Here is a 19,125-nt window from a genome sequence, read left to right as displayed (position 1 = left end):
CTCAGTTCTTCAGATCCAGCAGAGAATTCACATGGCAGAAGAAAGCTGTAAGTGTGGTGATTGTAGTAAGGAATTCAGTCAGAGCTCACATCTGGCAACTCATGGGAAAGTGCACGCTCCTGTAGAGAAACCATTCAGATGTGGGGAGTGTGGGAAAGGCTTCAGTCGTAGATCGGCATTTACTGTTCATGGTAAATTACACACGAGAGAGAAACCTTACAATTGTGAGGATTGTGGGAGGGCCTTCAGTCAGGCCTCTCATCTACAGGAACATCAGAGAGTCCACACTGGGGAGAAACCATTCAAATGTGATGTATGTGGTAAGAGCTTTGGTCGGAATTCACATCTTCAGTCCCATCAGAGAGTCCATACAGGAGAGAAACCATTTAAATGTGAGGAATGTGGGAAGAGTTTCATTTCTAGCTCAAATCTGTACATTCATCAGAGGGTCCACACAGGAGAAAGACCCTACAAATGTGAGGAATGTGGTAAAGGCTTCAGTCGGCCTTCGAGTCTCCAAGCCCATCAAGAAATCCACAGTGTAGAAAAATCATACATATGTAATGTGTGTGGTAAAGGTTTTACTCTGAGTTCAAATCTTCAAGCCCATCAGAAAGTCCACACTGGAGAGAAACCATATAAATGCAATGAGTGTGGAAAGACCTTCAGGACAAACTCCCATTATCAAGTTCACCTTGTGGTCCACACCGGAGAGAAACCCTATAAGTGTGAGGTATGTGGGAAGGGCTTCCGTCAGAGTTCGTATCTTAAAATCCATCAGAAGGCCCACAGTGTAGAGAAACCTTATAAATGTGAGGCATGCGGGCAGGGCTTCAACCAGAGTTCACGACTTCAGGTTCACCAGGTGATCCATACTGGGGAGAAACCGTACAAGTGTGAAGAGTGTGGGAAGGGTTTCAGTCGTAGAGCAGATCTTAAAATTCATTGCAGGATCCACACGGGAGAAAAACCATATAATTGTGAGGAGTGTGGGAAGGTCTTCAGGCGGGCCTCAAATATTCTGGCCCACCAGAGGGTCCACAGTGGAGAAAAGCCGTTCAAATGTGACGAATGTGGAAAGAGCTTTGGGCGGAGTTCGCACCTTCAAGCCCATCAAAAAGTCCACACCAGGGAAAAGCCATACAGATGCGAAGAGTGTGGGAAGGACTTCAAGTGGAGCTTGAATCTTGACATGCATCAGAGGGTCCATACAGGAGAGAAACCATATAAGTGTGGGGAGTGTGCAGAGCACTTCAGTCAGGCCTCAAGCCTTCAGCTGCATCAGAGTGTCCACACTGGGGAAATACAAATGTGACCCGTGTGGTAAAGTCTTCAGTCGGTCTTCACAGCTACAGTCTCATCAGAGAGTTCGCATGGGAGAAACTTTACAAGTGTGAGATATGTTCTAAGACCTTCAGTTGGTGGTCCAATTTTACAATTCATCACAGAATCTATGGTGGTGAAAAATCCTATAAAAGTGATAGGGCCAGTAAGAACACGAGAGAGACCATACAGGTAAAAAGTTTTATAAAATGATTTTTTGTTTTGAAAAAGTGTCATGTGAATTCTTTTAGTCCTCAAATTCAAAAGAAAAAATATATATTTATATTTGTCTTGTTAAAGTAGTGTTTTAGCCATAGCTTAAAATAGCCTAGTCAGGAAGCTCCACAACAGTGAATCCTTGTAAGTTCTATCGTAAAGGCTTCAGTTAGAACTTTGCCTTTTATTAAATATTACTCAGGACAGAGGCCTTAGAAAGGGTTAAGAGTGTCTCATCAGGCTTTGTACAAAAGTATCATGATAAGCCAAAATTAATACCCACTAGAATGTGAGCTCTATAAGCGCAGATTTTGTGAACCCACTTTTTTTTTAATTTTTGACTTATAATGTGCCTTAGAGAAGACTTCTCCCTTCCCCCCCCGCCCCATAACACCTGGTCTTCCTAGGTGGTCTCCCATCCAAGTACTAACCAGTCCCGACCCTGCTTAGCTTCCAAGATCAGATGAGATTGGGCATGTTCGTGGTGGTATGGCTGTAGTCCACATTGTCTTAACATTGCAAAGTACTTACTTTCTAAGTACTCCAAATATGTTAATAAGCAGGGAAAAAAGTGTGATCACCTCCAAAATTTCATAAAAGCTTGTATTCAGAACAGGAAATGTAGCCTTAAAATCCATTTGAAGAGACAAAGTTGAAACGTTAGAAAACCATCTAGTACTACGATCTGTTAATTTGTCACTGTCCTGCGTGATTAGTTCTTGCCCTCCCTGCAGCCTCTCATCAAGTTGTGTCCTATCATCTCGGACTTTGTCTAGTGTTCTGTTAATTTTATAGAGTATAAACTCTATGTTTTGTAACAGAATACACTGAAAACTGGATTTTGTTAGTCTTCAGTAACAAGACATCACATGATTTTTTTCAAGGCTGTCAAAGCCAAGGTGTAAGTGTTAGAAGTACTAATGACAAACATTTCTTCACAGCCAATGAAAGAGCTGCTCTTTTGATGATGATGTTGGGTTTTCACTATTTGCTTCCAATTTTCATGGCTCTTCTGACCTTGACCCCCCATCTACACCAAATATCAAACCTATAGCTGTGTATCCAGTTTTGTTGGCCTTTGAAGATCGTTCCTTTTCAACTCCCCACTTTTCACCATGGGTTCAAATTCTCCATTTTTTTTCCTCTGGGTAATTTTCTTAGCTTGGAGCTTGGCTACTATTAATATTTTGGGTACTCGTTACATGTAATCAGCATGTCTTTTCTTTTTAAGGGACTCAAGGCAAATTTAGTCAGTGGCTGAATGGCAGCACTTTGATTTAAAATGTAGATTTCATTATATCCTAGAGCAGGGGTCCCCAAGTACTGGTCTGTGGCCTGTTTGGAACTGGGCCATATGGCAGAAGGTGAGCGGCTGGCGAACGAAGCTTCATCTGTATATGCAGCTGCTCCCCAGCGCTAGCATCACTGTTCAGTTCTGCCTCAAATCATCCGGCGATATATTCTCATAGGAACACCGGTGTGGGGTGCCAGAAAGGTTGAGGACCGTCATCCTAGAGCATCGATGCGAAGAATAGAATACTGAAAAATTGAGGTAGGACTATATGAGCAGACTCCAACAAAGCTGAGGCCTTTGACCTCTAAATTTGGCTGAATCTTCTTTACCTTTAGAAAGAGGTCTTCCTCCCTTCTCTGAGTTAGTCTTTCTTCGCCTGAAGAACCTGTAATGATCTCCCTTGAGGTAGTTTCCTTGCATGGGACTGTGGATCCTTGATCCTTGCCCCCGCCACCTTTCATTTTTCTAGACCAATTAATCAGATTTTTGGAGGCCATGGGAAGGGAGTCTGGGTAGGAAGTCATCAGGTGTCAAGTATGGTCATGAGGAGATACTATACCTGCCAAGATAGGATTTTTAAGAAATACGACAATAGAAATGAGAAATATAGTTGTGAATCTTACGGGTATTGAATCAGGTGGAAACTATATAATTTGGATCAGGCTGGATTTGTTGATATGGGTGCACTGAACACTATTTCCAGACTCAGGGTGTTAGCTTGAGCGCCTGGGAATGCCTTCAGCAGTTTGCTCAATTGAATGACTGAAACCTGGACCCCAAGTTAGCTTATGCTGAAGTCAAAATGCCAGAACTAAGTATGTTGTAAAACAGAGTTTCTCAACCTGGGCACTATTAACATTTTGGTTCGTTAATTCTTCATTGTTGAGGGGGTAGGGACAGCATCTCTGGCCTATGCCCACTAGATGCCAGTAGCACATCCTCTTTTCCCCAAGTTGTATCAATTAAAAATCTGAAGACACTGCCAAATGGCCCTGCAGGGGATAGGGCAAAGTTGTCCCCAGTTGAGCACTACTGCTGTAGGAGGAAGAACACAAAGACAGGAGTACTAGGCTGCTGGAGTGTGAGACCTTCCTGCCCAGCCCCCTGTGTACCCTGGGAGGGAGCCAAGGATACCCATTGACAAAGATTTAAGAAATTCTTCAGCGAGGGGAGCATTGGCCATATTGGAGAGCTCTGTAGTGATGTCTGTGCAGGCTGGGAGTCAGAGATGGAAATGAGGACGTCACCATGGTCTCCTTGATTCCATGAGGATGATGGGGTCTTGGAGCATCAGAGGTCAAGTGGTGGTACTTTATTCACAGAGAAAGTGATCATGTTTGTCATAGTGAACATCAAACGCAAAGGGATCATCAGAATGGTTTGATTCACAGAAGTTTTCGCATTTGTTTATTGATCATGCTGTCCTTGGGCCTGAAATAGATGGTAAGCCTACTAATATCCTATTTGATCTGAATAATTGGAAAAGCTCTTGGTCTGGTGAACATAAGTCTGACTTGAATCAATGTGAGTTATGGCCCCTTGGCCAATTCCAAAATATCAGTTGGTTCTCATTTCCAGGTCCCCTCGACTGCATACCATAAATCATCATGACTTCCTTAAGGTGATTTGCAGCCATATTTTATGGAAGATGTACATTTGATGAGTGAAAATAACCAGAATATGGAGGGATTACTGGACTCTAGTGCTGACATTAACTCCTAGAACCCCCCAAATGGCACTATAGTCCACCAGTTAGTAGATGGACTTATAAAGGACAAATAATGAGTGTTTTTGCACAGGTCTATGTGGTCCTGTGAAGGATCCCTGAACCCATCCGGTGTTTATTTTCCAAGTTCCACAATGCAGAGTTGTCATAGAAATAGCTGTCAGAATCCTCACATTGGATCCCTGACCTATGGAAGGAAGGCTATTTTGATCAGGAAGGATAGGTGAACACTAAAACTGCCTCACAATGTACCAAAACAAAATCTAAAGCAATACTATATTCCTGGAGGGATCAAAGCTCAGGGCTACATCAATTCCAGTCTTTTATCACTGATTAGTTCAGGGATTGGCAAACTTCATTCCATAGGTCAAATCCAGCTGCCATTTGTTTTTGTAAATAAAATTTTATTGAAACATATCTGCATATTGTTTATGGGTGTTTTGGTGCTAAAATGGCAGAGTCAAGTGGTGACAGATTATGTGGTCTTTTGTATACTCACTGACTCTTTGTAGAAATAATTTTATGACCCAATACATATCTGATGGTGTATGAAATGTCTGTAACAGACAGGGATGCTACATGGAGCTCACAACATTGATGTTTAGGATTTTGGAGCAGTGTTATGTCATTCTCTGCAGATGGCATTACTCCTGGGAAAGCAGCTTCTGGCTCCATTGGGCTCTAGTTAAAACTAAATTCTTGGCCACCATCCAGAAAGTTACCATGCAATCAAGTCATAAATGTGGGCACACCCGCAGCACTTCATCAAGTGTGAAACATAAGCTTGGACTCAAACTCAAGTTGCAAGTAAGTTGCATGAGCAAATGGTTCAAATCCTGTTTTAGTATGTTTTTAAGGTTCTATATGTCTTTCTATGCATTAAAATTTCACCTTGTGAATTTTTCTTAGTTCTGTTCATTTTGCTTTGTAAAGTTTGCTTTGTGAAGCCGTAATTCTTGATAATTTGAAAGTAATTATTGTTGTGACCAGAATAACCAGACTCAACCTGAGTGCTTTGATTATAGAAGCAGTGTATTAGCCGGCGGCCGTCCTTCGAAAGGAGCAGCCCCGAAATGCCAAGATACAAGGTTTTTAAGCCCTAAATTCTATTCCTCATTCTGTCTTAAACACAAAGGTCCATCTTTCTCCTGTTAACCCACTGGTCAGGTGTGCAAGCGGGGAGTACAGAAGCAGAAAGCCTGTTGTTAGAATGTTATGTTCCTATGGGTGATTGCCTTTGTTCCCATGGGCAATAGCCAGTGTTCCCATGGGCGATGGCCAAACAGTAATTTTCAGCTTATATAAAATTGATTATTTTTCATGCCACGCAAGCAAGCAGGGTTACACAGGCTAAAATTGGCAGTTAGCGTATGAGCTCATTGTTACAAGTTTCATGATTAACAGAATGCGGTTAGGGGTTCCAGAAACTAGGCCTAAGGTATAGACTTCCTTTGTCCAGTTTCAGATTTTAATTATCCTTTAACCCTTTCACATGTCAGCAGGCTATCACAATTATGTTTCTTATAATGCTTTCTTCAAGGACTACTTAGTAAAATAGTAATCTTTTTTTTTTTTTTAATTCTAGGAATAATTTGAAGCCTAGGAAGATGATCTCTTTCTCTAGGGAGACTTTTCATTTGTTCCTGCTAGGTGCTTGAAATACTAACAAAAATGCTTCACTCTAATGCAGTTTCAGATACTGAGGGATTCGGAGTTTGGCTTTCGGTTACGAAAAGACAATCCATTTCCCTTTTATTCTTACTCCAATGTGGCAGCTGTTTGGCGTTTTACCAGAGATTCCCCCCACCCAGACCTTCACCCCGAATCCTGTAAACGTGGCAAACGTGTGGTACAGCTTTCAATAACAGAAGCGGTAGGTAGCAACAAGCCAGACACCACCACTTAAAAGTGGAACAATTTCGTGGACACTCACCCTGGCTTGCTAGGGGTTACTACTTGGAAACTCAGAGAACTCGGAAGTAATTCCGCTTCGGGAGGGGGAGGGAGGCGGGGCTATGGCCCTGTTTTTCTCTAGCACTCTGGGAAATGTAGTCCAGGTCAATGTGCCCAGGAACACTTCCGCTTCTGGCCGGTAGTGCTAGGGGATTCTGGGAAAGTGCTCCAGAGCGCCCTCGAGTCGGAAGGAGGCGCGTTGGTTGTAGAAGGCAAGGCTGCAGTCTACCTCGTGTAGTGGATACCCGGAGCCTTTTCAATCCTGGGACTGCCCAAGTCCCGACCCTTGGCCTCAGGGAGAGTGAGAAGCCGCAGCCAGTTGAGGAGCATGGGGTTGAGAGACGTTTGCGTTCTCCTCTGGCGAAGCTTTTCGTTTGGAGCAGTTCGTGCTCCCTGGGTTGGGGGCGGCCCGGTTCACGTGTCCCTTGGTTTGAAAGTCTCCTGGGCTCCCCAACCGGATTCCCTTACCTACCAGCCAGCTCTGACACTTCCTAGAGTAACATGCGAGTTACTTAATCTCTGTTGACTCATTACCCTCATCCCCTAAGCAGTCATCAGTAATAGGTCCTGACCATTTCATGGGAATTCATTAAATAACCAACAGCCTTATAAGGTAGGTGCCGCTGTTAGCCTTTATTTTTAACGAAAGGAAACGAAGGTAGTATTAGAGAATTAAAACATCTTGCCAACACAAAGTTCTCTCTACACAATGTGGAAAAGAAAGCTCCCTTACTGGTGAATAAGCGTATCCAGAGTACAGTATTCTAGGTAACTTATGGGAAAAATTACAAAGCAATTTCTCCTTGATTGTAATCAAGCAGTTACAAACTTTTTATACCATTCTATTTGTAACTTAATCCTGAGAATTTTCATAAATTCTCTCTCAGGATTGGCGGAAACTTGTCTTCGTATAAGACGACTACCATTTGCTGTAAATTCTTTGATAAATTCATCATAAGTTAACTTGGGAATGAAGGCTTAGTTCATAACAATATTTATGTTATTTCCCCTGCTAGTAGGTTTGTAGAGAAAAGCCCCTTGGTTAAGCTCCCACAGTGATAGGGAAACTGGTTTTTATTTTCTCAGAAGTTCCAGGTTAAAAGGGACAAACCAGAGACATTTGAAAACATTTCTGGATTGTAAACTTGGTTAGAAGCTTTCTTAGCCGCTAATGAGATTTACATTCATATCAAAAGGTCAGAGAAAGGATCCAAAAGCTCTTTTTTTTTTTTAAATACTCTATTATAAAAAGTAAAGGGAAAATGAATTCTTAGGTAAGAAAAAAATTTTTTAATTTACTCTTGGTGAGTTTATGTAGTTTGCTCAAGATTTACAGCTAGTAAGAGGCAGAACTACCATTTAAACTCAAGAATTGGGAGCCTCAAATTTGTGTTTTTAATCTCTATGCTGTACCTTTCTTAAAGGAAGTAGTTGTGTATATGACTGAGGAAGCGTTTTCTGTCAGGCTTAGAAGGTGATTTGGGGCTTTAGAGTTTATATTTTCATTATAGAAGGAATGTATGCCCATAGAGAGATTACAAAATAGAGAATTATAAAAAGGAAAGAATCAAAATTACTCATGTCGGGATTTAGAGATAGATCAATGCTAACATTTTTAATGCACTTAATAGTGTATTATGCATGATATTTCTTCTTTAAAATTTTATTATGGAAATGCCCAAACGTATGCAAACACAGAGAAGACTGTGTAATGAAACCTGCCCCCCACTAAATATCAGTCCTCTGCAAACTTTATCAATGTATTGTCTATCTTATTGCATCAATTCCCTTTCTCACACAAAGTAATTTTGGAGGCATACGTGAGGGAGGAGAAGGTGTAATATTATAAAACAAAACTAAATCCTAGTCGTGGAGTCAGCAGAATTTAAAATCCATTAACATACATTGATTATATAGGGAATGCAAATGTTAACTTCAGGGTTTCATTCCTGGCAAGTAGGAGGATGGTAGTTATGTGAGAAAGCTAAGGGATGCACAAACATTGAGGTTTGGAGTGGAATAATTATAAATTTGGTTTATTTGGATTTTTACTTGGCACAGTCTTCTACATCTTGATTTGTGATCTGTTTCTCTCATGGGCTACGCGCTACTTTGTTGAAGGGAGTATGTTCCATTCTTTACAGTGTGCTTAGCACCCAGCGGAGACTGGGAGAGAAAAGTTCTTCAGTGTTTAAGTCTGGTATGATTGATACACGGGCCTTCAACTCAGACTGTATTCAGAATTCCTGAAATGGATTCAGGAAACCATAGAAGGGAATAATTAATAGACTTTAAAATTTTATTTAAAAGGGAATAATTAATAGACTTTAGCGATCCTTTATCTCACTTTCAGTGGGATGCAAAATCTACCAGTTTTTCACAGCATTCACATTTGAATACAATTATTGATAATATTTTAATGACCTAAAGCAAATTTATTTAGAAACCAACATCCCTAACTTATGTGTTCAGTGTTTATCACCGGAAGATAACATTTCCTAACTTTTATAGGTGGTCATGAGTCAAGCAGTTTCCACTGCTTTTACATGTATTTGTTCATTTGTTCCTAATATCAACCCTATTCTTTATCTCCATTATACAATGAAGTAAAAAGGGACAGAGTGCACAGAATAAGTGACAGAATTAAGTACTTTGATCTCGGATCTCGGCGGTCTTATTCCAAGTCTGTAATTTCGTTTATTATACATTGCTTTTATTAGTCTTTAAAACAAAACCTCATAGAAGTCTTACTGTACCAGGGAATATTTAGGCTATGGATGAAGACTATGACCTAGAATTGTATAGAGCCGCAGGATATGACAGACAGAACAGCAGATAAAAGGAGGCTTTTTGTAAGAGTACAAGTGATTCACTGTGGCTGGACATGAAGAGCAGAAAGTGGATTTCAGAGGAAACCAGAATATGGAAGATTCCTGTTTGTGTGACTTGCTAAACCATTTATACCTTCTCTTAAGGGCACTGGATAGACTTGCAGGTGAAAAATAATTGAATTTCTGTGTTAGGATATATCTCTCTGGCATCAGGAAGAAATGAAATTGATTGAAGTTATATATTCTGTTCATGTAGATTAAATAGGATGTGGTTAATATAGTGGTTAGCACTCAGGTTCTGGTCATCAAACGACAAACTTTGAAATCTGACACTAGCACTCACTACCTTTGTAATGGGCAAAAGACACTTAACCTCTCTGCCTCTGGCTACTAAACTGTAAAATAGCAGAAACAACAGTATTTACCTTTAGAAAGTTGTGAAGATGAAGTGTCAAAAGAGTCTGGAACAGTCCATGGAGCACACTACATGCTTCATAAGAGATATCTGTGCATAGCAGAATAAGGAATATATGTTCTGTAAATGAGAAATGCAAACAGATATTGTATATATTTGTGGATATAATAGCCTTTTTAGTTACCATGCGTAAACATCTACTTAACGATGTGTTCATCCTTCAGATTTGTAATTTCTTGGAAAAATGATTTCAGTGGCCCCTATGGTTTTGAGAAGTTGATCATACAAGTCTGTGCTGGAGCTCATCTTTTCACTCAGAGTATGTCTAGTTGTCCTCAATAGGCAAGTTGTTCTGATTTGTGCTATTAACAAAAGTGGAAATTTACAATATATCTGCCTTTGTTGGATTTATGTTTCATTCTTTTTATATATAAGTGCCTAAAACTGTGAAATAGAGGTTATCGTTTTTTCCTTTTTTGATAGTGGGTAGAATTCTATCAGCAAAGCATCACGTGATTTGTTTCGCACAAGACCGACTTCAAATATTTGCTATTATGTTTTGTCAATGAGAAAAAGCTAAACTGTACTGGCGTCAGAGAACTGCTTAAGGCCGACGAAATGACAGGAAGCCATTAAAGAGACTTCTGGAAGTTGCTGGCTCGTAGGCCGAGAACTCCGAGAGCTTAGCGGTGAAAAAAAAAAAAATTATTTCTAATATCTTTACCAGGGCAAAAGTGATTCTTGGGTGCTTTGGGAAATGAATTCCCCAACTCTGTCTGGAAACAAGGGGCTGCTGGGAAACGTAGTTCCGGAGTGCCGTGTGGTTGGAGCCACTTCTGCCTGAGAGAGCGAGGCCGTCACCACCTTTCAGCCCCTCGGAGCCTTTCCGGCCTGACTGTGGGACTGTTATGGAAAAATATCTCAAAAGCTCCAAAACCCAGCCCAACGAAAAACCAAACAGTAACTCGGAGAGAAGGAGAGAGGAGAATTCAGATTTATTACGCACAATCACAGACGAGCTAGTGCTCTGAAGATCTGGGCAGGTTCTCAATGGAAACCTCTTTTTATATAGGAAAAACTTTACACGAGCTGATTAGTCGGCTTGAATGTAAACTTAAATACAGCAGGGGCTGCTAAGCAGATTTCAAGTAGTAACATACAGAAGGGCAGGAGTTGCTATGGGTAACCAGTAAACAAATTTTACAGAAATCGAGAGTTGCAGGAGTACAGTTACATTTATAAGTCAAGCAAGGTGTAAGGGAGCTCTTGCATGCTGCAAACATAGTTACGGAAATTAAGCATATTTACAAAAGCAGAAAGCTGATTAGTTTTTAATGAAATTCCCCAAATTTCCTCTTCAGGACTAGTCGGTAACCTAGCTGGCTGTGTTATGATGGAGGCGTCGCGGCCGCCGGCAGAGGCTGAGAGGCGGCGGGCGGAAGCTCTCCCCCACTTAACCAGCAGCGCTGCCACTTCCATCGGTACAACATATGGCGAGTTTTATTACCTCTGCGCTCTCCTTTCCTCCTCTAAAACGGCGAGAGACAGCAACTACTGGCCGGGAGGTTGTGATTCAAATTATATGAGACAGTACGTGTCCAAGCTTAGGTCGGTGGTGGCACCGAATAACGGTGGCCTCGCTGTGGGCATGGCGATTTCCCTCGCCGGCATCCTTTTCACTGGAAGCCCGAGTGAAGACAGAGGTCAGGGCTCTAGGAGCAAGGCCACAGCCCTTCTGTCATTCTTTTGGAGACCGAGCTTTTCCCAGCCTTACTGAGTTTCGATCTCTTTTTTAGGAAGCACTGAGTCACCCCACACTAGTGCCTGGGGATGTCCGCCGCAGCTTATCTGAGAGACAGACACAGTCGTGCTGTCCCGTGCATCCTTCACTTCAGCACCCCTGAATTTCGAAAGGGGAGGAAGATGGGATTTCTTGGCTCCTCGAAGCCTAGCCTCCAGTACATACTACTCACAGTGCTTTCTTGGTCTGCGATCTCTTTTCAGTTAATCAGGTTTCCTTCACTCAGTAAGTTAGTACTAGGAAAATGTTCAAATATTTGTCAAATAAACCCAAGAATGTTTCGTTTGCTTCTTAATATGCATGTGTGTTTTTCCATTCCCCACACACATTTTAAATACATACTTCTTTTTAAATTTACTGTGCTTGACTTTTTATTTTGTCTTCAGTGTGTTCCCTTTTATTTGCTCTCAACTGGTTTGGAAATTATATGGGCTTGTGGTACTTTTAATTTTTAAAATGATTATTGTCTCAGCAGGTACTAATCAGCATGCATTCTCATTCTGAAAAATATAGAGATGAAAAATATATTTGAAATTTAATGATGGATCCCCACTACCACCTTTTTTAAAAAAACTATAGGTTAGGTTATAGATATACTTTTTATTATAACCACCTTCTAAACTTGTCATATTGTTCCTGGGCTTTTTTTTTTTTTTTTAAACAAAGATATTACCAAATATATTTACAAATGTTTTATTACCATTGCTTCTTTCAGAATTTATTTAGTCATAAATTTTTTTCATTTTTCTTCAGCTAAAATGTAACATTTTACATTATGTAAATGATCATTTAGTTGAGCATAGAATTTAAGATTGACCATTATTTTCTTCGTTTGGGGGATATTCAGTTGTTTTAGATCTTTATTGTGTTTCCCAGTTCCCGTCAATCTAATTTTCATTTCTGTTAAGTAAACTATATTTTCTTTCTGGGAGCTTTAAGGATTTTTGTTGTTTTTAGTTTTTATTTCTTTAGGCCTTTGCATTCCTGAATTCACCATGATTTGTTTAGGAGTATATTTTTATTTATATTGTTCAGAATTTCTATTTCTTTTCCCTCAGGGAGATATAGTACAGCAATTAAAGACTACAGTAGAGGGTTACAAAGCTTTAAAGAAAACTGTGCCTTCAGCTCCTCCTTTAAATGAGGAGCCTTTGCTACCAGAGTATGAGCAGGAGTTAGAAACAGAGGAACGGAAATATTATCATCTTACAGAGTCCTCTGATGAGAAGAACTCCGATAATGAAGGAGCTCCTACAGACATTATGTGCTCTGTATCCAAGCAGCACATCTTGCTTCCAACCATTTGAGCAGATGGCCTCTTCCACAATGAGATAACCCCTCCATCTGCCTGTGGGTATAAAAAACTGCTTGTGGTTGGTCAGCAGCAGCCTCTTCATGCAGCTCTAACTGGCTGCTGTTTACGCTTCCCTGCCTTGTGAGTAATAAAAGGCTTTTCTCACCCCTCTGGTCCTCCTGGTGGTTTTTCCAGAATATCCAGATCCAGGTGCAATTTCCAGGCCTGGGGCTGTTAGGTTATACCCATGCACTTCCCCACCCTTCCAACTCCACACACGCACATACCGCCTGGGATGTCTGTGTGTGCGTTTTTTTTAATACTAGTTTTGCTTATTCACAAATGAAATTGTTGGGTTCTTGAACCTCGATATTCTTTTTTTACTATTCAGGTGTCCCAGTCTTGGTGTTTCCTCTCTACTCCTCTCCCTCTCCTTTTCTGCCTTCTCTCCCCCTTTCCTTCCCACTTTTTTTGCATTGCTTGACCAGCATTTATTCATATGTAGTTTGCTTGTCCTGATCCACACATTAAGATGATGAGTGTAATTGTTTCACAGGTGTATTGTGGAGACAACTGCACTACAAGCTGCAGTGCTCACTTTTTGTTAACCTTTTGACGCCTTTCACCCATTGGATCTTTTCGTGGTTCTGTCAGTTTTGCTTTATAAAATACAAACTTAATTAGCTTGCGGTAACTTTAAATGTTTATCATTCTGAAGCGTACCTCCATGTCAAGTAATGCTCGGTCAAATATTAATATCACAAATTTATAATTATAGAAATAATTTGAGGCTTAGGATGATGGCATCTTTCTCTAAAAAAGATTTTTATTTGCTTCTGAAAGGGCCGTAAGATCCTAACAAAACACATTCATCTTTATACAATTTCAAGCATTAAGGTGACTTAACGTTCGTCCTCAGTCCTTGTCAAAAAAAGCCCAATTCCCTTTTGCTCTTATTCCTATGGTGAAGCTCTGTGGAGTTCACCCAGAAGTCTCTGTGGTAGGCAATATGTTTATGTCGCTTAGCTCCTCGAACCTGTCTAAAGTGTTACTCAGCTACTCAATGAACAGAGTTTACACTCATCTAAGGCCGACATTGGCTTGAGAATTTCTTGAGGATTCCAGGAAGTGAAAACCAAGAGCTCAAAGCAGTTGGGTACTTATAGGTTTTCCACTGGGAAACTCCAGTCCATGAGGCTATGCTGTCGTTGGTTATCCCCCTTGGCATTCTGGGATATGCAGTCCAGCGCTCCGTGTGGTCCCGTAACCTGCAGCTACAGGGAGGCCCGGCTGTAAACTTTTCCCCGCGGAGTTCTGGGAAGTGTAGGTCTAAGAGCTCTAGGTAGTCGCAGGCACTTCCTTTCAGGGAAGGCGGTGCTGGGGATTCTGGGAAATGTAGTAGAGGAGCCCTGGGTTGTCACAGTTACTTCCGGCCTTGGAGGCCGATGAGGCAGCCATCTTTTTTTGGTTATGTTGTTTCAGTTCCGCTCTTCACGACCCATTCAAAGGTACCCAAATTGCGCCTGGGGCCAGCAGCTGCTGGCTTCTCATTTGGGGAGACAGAGGAGGAGCAGATAAAAGTAGAGGTTAGAGGGCCGATGGGGCGATTTGAGTTCCCCAGGGTGGAGCTTTGCGTTTGCGACTTTCCCGGGATAGGGTGGGTTCGGTGGTGCACCGTGGGGTTTGAGGGTCTCCCAGGCTTTGCACCCCCAAGCTGTAGGTGGCACATGTGCAGGTTACTTAACTATCCTGTGCCTTCGCTTGCTGCTCTGTAAAAGGGAAAGAAAAGTAATATTTCTCTAATACATTCCTAATAGAATGTTTTGGAAAAGAGATAGTACAAGAGAAAGGTTTAAAACTTCCTGGTACATGGATTGTTGTTAATACTACTCTAATTCTCTGAGAAACGAACAGCTCGCGGTGAGATTCTGTGAGCCCAAGAAGCTGAATTGTCTTGGACTCCTGCCATTTTTTGTCAGGAGAGGATTGCTCCTAGCTGGTATCGAGAATGATTTTTCAGGGATGCAAACACAATCCTGGTATTTCACAACTTTCTTTCCTTCCCCAGCTCTGAGATCTCAAAATACTTCACGGAGGAGGAGAAAACAGGCCCACGTGAGTAGGACTTGGCTTTTTTCTGCTAAGTATTGACATAAATTGGAGAACGAGTGGGACGTGTACTTGGACATGTAATGATTGTAACTAAGCCTTAGTTGCTAAGTTTTATTTTAAAATCTTATACAAATGGACACATTTCCATCACAGGATGGTTTTGTGTGGTGATGCTGCTAGTTTCCCTACTTTAAAGATGAGACTGAGATGCAGGGGATTTAACCTGTTTGTGCATGGTTACCCTGCTAGTAGGAGGCAGAGATGGGGCTAGAACTTAGTTAATCTGAGGCCAGCACCTGAGTTCATTAATCTCTGGTATATTCTCGAGCATGGGAACTGTCTGGAATCATACTGGGAAAGTAGTTTGTGACTTGATTGTGGGAATCTTGAGCAAGGCTTAGGCTATTCTGTGAGTTTTTTAAATAGTTTTTTCAACTATTTTGATATTGTATTTCAGGTAATATTTATATTTTAGAAGTAACATAATCATAATAGGAAATTCAGAGAGTACAGAAATATGTAAAGAAAAATTTAAGTTATCCATAACCTTAAGATGTAAAGATAATCCTGTTTTAGTGCCTTATCATGTATTTCTGTTTAGTGGATGCTGTTTTCTTTAGGACTGATGATGCATTGCAGTACTGCTCAAATTGTAGTCTACAGACCAACAGTGTTGGCATCACGGGGCTATAAATGCCCATCCTTGAGCCTCATCCAAGACCTGAGTTAGAATTTCTGCAGATGACCCCAGGAATCTGTATTCCAAGATCTTGAAGTTATTCCTGCACACAGGAAAATTCGAGAAGCCCTGGAAAGGTTCTCGTCTGGAAATGGAGGTCTAGAAAATTAACTGTGCCAGCTGTCACAGATAAAGCAGTTGGGTACCTCAGAGTTCTACTCAGTTCAGTGATTTCCCCCCCTACACACACACATTAATTATTGTTAACTGTTAGGTCTCCTTGCAAAATCCTGACATGAGCAGAAGGCAGCTAGCTGGTAAATCCAGAGACAAAATGGAATTAGCAGTCACAAAGATATATTTCTCTCAAACTTTGGGGAGTGGACTCATTACCATATTTTGTACTAGAAGACTTCTGCTGGAAGTGTGAAGATTGACTAATAGTTACAGTTAACGTTAGACACTTGCTGTCGTCATCAGAACTATTGTTATTGTGTGTTATCACTATGACTATTTCCTAATTTCTATAACTTTAAATATAATTTTATTCTTATAGAAAAATTCCAAAAATAGTATAAGGAATTTATGTATACTCTACCCAGATTCTCTATGTTTTGCCTACTTGCTCTGTTGATGACTATCAGCCTGATACCGTCAGGAACATACCTGTAATCAAAGTTAGCTTTGTTTTAGCTTGCTGCAGCAAGGAAACCCACATTCCATGGGGAACCATTGAGTGTCTTGGGAAGAGGTGATTATGCTTATTGCGTTTGGCTTGTGTTAGCTGAATTGGGGAGAATTTTAGGCAGTGAAGGTTTCTTTTGGGTTGGATGCTGTCAAGAAGCAGAAGCAATTTGATAACTGACTACTGCAAGAATTTTTATCTAGTAGATGGAAGAAATAAAGAGATGGGAGTCGTCACTGTTAACAAGTGCTCACATTAATTAGCTGAGATGGACAGTTCTTTGGCTATTTTTGTCACTGTAGAATGTCTTTGTCTCTGTTATGCAGTGTCTTGTAATTTTCTTTTTTGCTATGATCATGAATGTTCCTGTCTGATTTTTGTTCATCAGTTGAAAATGTCAATTTCTAGCTGTTGCAATAGTTAGCTTGTTAGCTATTTTTTTTCTTTCACAGTTTCATCGTACTTACATATTTGGGGTGGTTTTTTTTTTTCCTGAACCATTTTAGAGCAAGGTACAGACAGTGATCAAAATGGAATCACATTGATAACCCACTGTTGTCTAATCCAATGTTCGTATTTAAATTTTTTCAATTTTCCCAGTAAAATCTTTGAGAGCAATTTTCTTTCCAGTTCAAGATTCAGTCCAGTTACATGCATTGCACTTGTTTTTTTTTGTTTCATTAGTCTCCTTTAATCTAGAACAATTCATCAGACTTTTTCTTTTTTGCTCTTGACAGTTTTGAAGAGTATCGGCAAATTATTTTGTAGACTATCCCTCTGGTTTATCTGAGATTTCCTCACGATTAGATTCAGGCTCGGCATTATCAGCAAAGATGCCACAGCAGTGGTGAGGCACCCTTCTCAGTGCATCGTATGCAGCATACGTTGGTTTGTCCAATTGGTAGTCTCAACTTACTTTTCTTGGTTAAGGTGTCTGCTAGGTTACTGATGTTCCTTTTGCAGTTAATACTTTGAGATTATCTTATTCCTCACCAAATTTTCTCCAATTTTTAGCTTCCCTTGCTGATTTTCTGTTTTTCATTCTACGTCTGTTAGTTTGCATTCTACCATGACAGTGTTCTAAGAGTTTCCTCTTCTCAACAATTCACTTCTTACACATAGTCATATTTATGACAATATATTTATAGTGCAGATTCCTGTCTTTTTAATTTAAATTAGCTATGGAGTGGCACACATTTTTTTAATTGTTGCAGAATCATAGGTCTTAATTAGTTTTCTTTGCTTCTCTGTATTTTTGTGAAAAGAGCACTTACTGCTTTAAAGAAACATCACACATTTTTGTATTATTTATAAAAAGTTTTGCGTCAAATATTATCATTGAGGTAACAAATTATTAAAAAGACTACACCAGAGATTTTTCAGAACTTATAAGAGTTTCTAACATGACAGAGCAGCAACCTGTGAAATCCATGTATCTTACAATATTCTGTTGGTAGAAATCAACATTTATGAGAGTAATTTCTAACTATGGAATAACATATACTTTGCTGCAATGGCAAAGAAATAAGAAACCCTGACAATGTTCTAAGGTCTTTCTATTTTATGACAGTCCCATAAGGTCGATGCAATTATTCTCACCAGCCTGTAGATGACAGAATTGAGGTGAAGAGGTGTTAATGATTTCCTCCAGACGACACTGCTAGAGAATAGCCTAGCCAGAATTTCAACCCATGCACATTGACTCCAGAGTCTACCTTCTTTAGGTCTCAATTTATACCATATCCAGTGTAAGAATTACTACTGTTGAAGCTACGGGCACACTGGTGGTGGGGCCACTGTGTGTGGTTGGGCAGAGTATTTCCTGAACTACTAGTGAAAGGGATAGCATGGGCATCTGGCATCCATGCCAAGTTCTGTACCTCAAGCTGCATGTAGATGTTGGGGACCAGGCATCTTTGGGAATTCACAGCATGCAGCCACGTGGATCAGTGACATACTTGACCGGTTTCTATTGACTTCTTTCTCTTTTCCCAGTCTGCCTTCCTAGGACTCTGTTTCCGAAGAAGGAAAAAGAAAAAATGAGCATGTTCAAGGTGAGTAGGGCTTGCCTTTCTTGCTTTAACCTCTGTCCTGTTTAGAAAAAAAAAAAGAAGTGCAGCTTGCTTCCAGCTGTAATTTAACATCAAGCGTAAGAATGCTACGTTTTCTAGGATTTGACATTTTTAGTGATCAAAAATTACCATATTTTGTAAGTGGAAATATCATTCCTAAAAACAGAATGCTATGAACAGAATGATGTCATTTGTTTCCAAAGATTATCGGTATACTAGAGTGATGCGAAAATAATAATTAATAAAAGTGAGATATTTTTTGGAGTGAGGTTAGGAATGTAATCCATAAATTATCTCAGGGTAAACTCAACTGCAAGCGTCCCCAGTGGGTATTCTTGGGACAAAGAGGAAATGGGTTAAAAAATGCTGTTTCGGTACTGGAGAGATTGGACACAAGTTTTTCTCTTTCACCAAGAGTAACAGCATTTGAGGAACTGTTGAGTATGTGAGATGCTTATTTTATTTTACCTTTTTTAAGATTAATTACTTTTAGTTTTCGTTTTCGTTTTCTTTCATCTTTTATTTTCACTAAGAAAAATTAATAGAAATGAAAAACATCTTTACTACTTCCCCAAATTAGCTGCTTTGATATTTCCATAATCTTTTCATTATATGTATTCATACTATGTATTTGTATTCAGAACATAGATACAACTTGGTTTTTGCATTTAATATTATATAACATTCATTTTAAATTGCTATTTTATGTTCCCATTAAATTTAC

At 40.1% G+C, this 19,125-nt stretch overlaps 3 protein-coding genes and 1 pseudogene across 12 annotated transcripts in view; 3 read left to right on the top strand and 1 right to left on the bottom strand.

The window, feature by feature from the left end:
- Window positions 1–2,378, top strand: part of LOC105297431 (zinc finger protein 226-like) — an 8,666-nt gene extending 6,288 nt beyond the window's left edge. Inside the window, 4 exon segments of the mRNA XM_023535360.1 lie at window positions 244–494; window positions 579–1,302; window positions 1,304–1,384; window positions 1,386–2,378. Of these exon segments, the coding sequence (XP_023391128.1) occupies window positions 244–494; window positions 579–1,302; window positions 1,304–1,384; window positions 1,386–1,536 (1,207 nt within the window). The 3' untranslated portion in view covers window positions 1,537–2,378.
- The window catches only part of LOC105297364 (zinc finger protein 226), a 43,665-nt gene that overhangs the window by 16,733 nt on the left and 7,807 nt on the right, over window positions 1–19,125 (top strand). For 2 of the 10 annotated variants that reach the window (XM_023535269.1, XM_023535265.1), the window contains exons 1-3: window positions 14,319–14,439; window positions 14,922–14,968; window positions 18,325–18,383. The exons of 2 other annotated variants lie outside the window; for them this stretch is intronic. Coding sequence is in view for 6 of the 8 variants with exons in the window: in XM_023535265.1 (XP_023391033.1) it covers window positions 18,369–18,383 (15 nt within the window). In the remaining 2 variants the exon portion in view is untranslated. Of the gene's footprint in view, window positions 1–14,284; window positions 14,440–14,921; window positions 14,969–18,324; window positions 18,384–19,125 lie in introns of those variants that run through there. 6 more of the 10 variants (XM_011368007.2, XM_011368011.2, XM_011368004.2 and 3 more) reach the window with 5 other exon arrangements.
- LOC111744674 lies at window positions 1,922–2,040 on the bottom strand (annotated as a pseudogene).
- The window catches only part of ZNF227 (zinc finger protein 227), a 45,734-nt gene continuing 32,556 nt past the window's right edge, over window positions 5,948–19,125 (top strand). Inside the window, exon 1 of the mRNA XM_023535275.1 lies at window positions 5,948–6,813. The gene's annotated coding sequence lies outside the window, so the exon portion shown is untranslated. The remainder of the gene's footprint in view (window positions 6,814–19,125) is intronic.

The sequence above is a fragment of the Pteropus vampyrus genome, unplaced genomic scaffold (assembly GCF_000151845.1).
Source record: "Pteropus vampyrus isolate Shadow unplaced genomic scaffold, Pvam_2.0 Scaffold138, whole genome shotgun sequence".
Lineage (NCBI taxonomy): Eukaryota > Metazoa > Chordata > Mammalia > Chiroptera > Pteropodidae > Pteropus > Pteropus vampyrus.
This window is presented reverse-complemented; position numbering and strand designations above follow the sequence as displayed.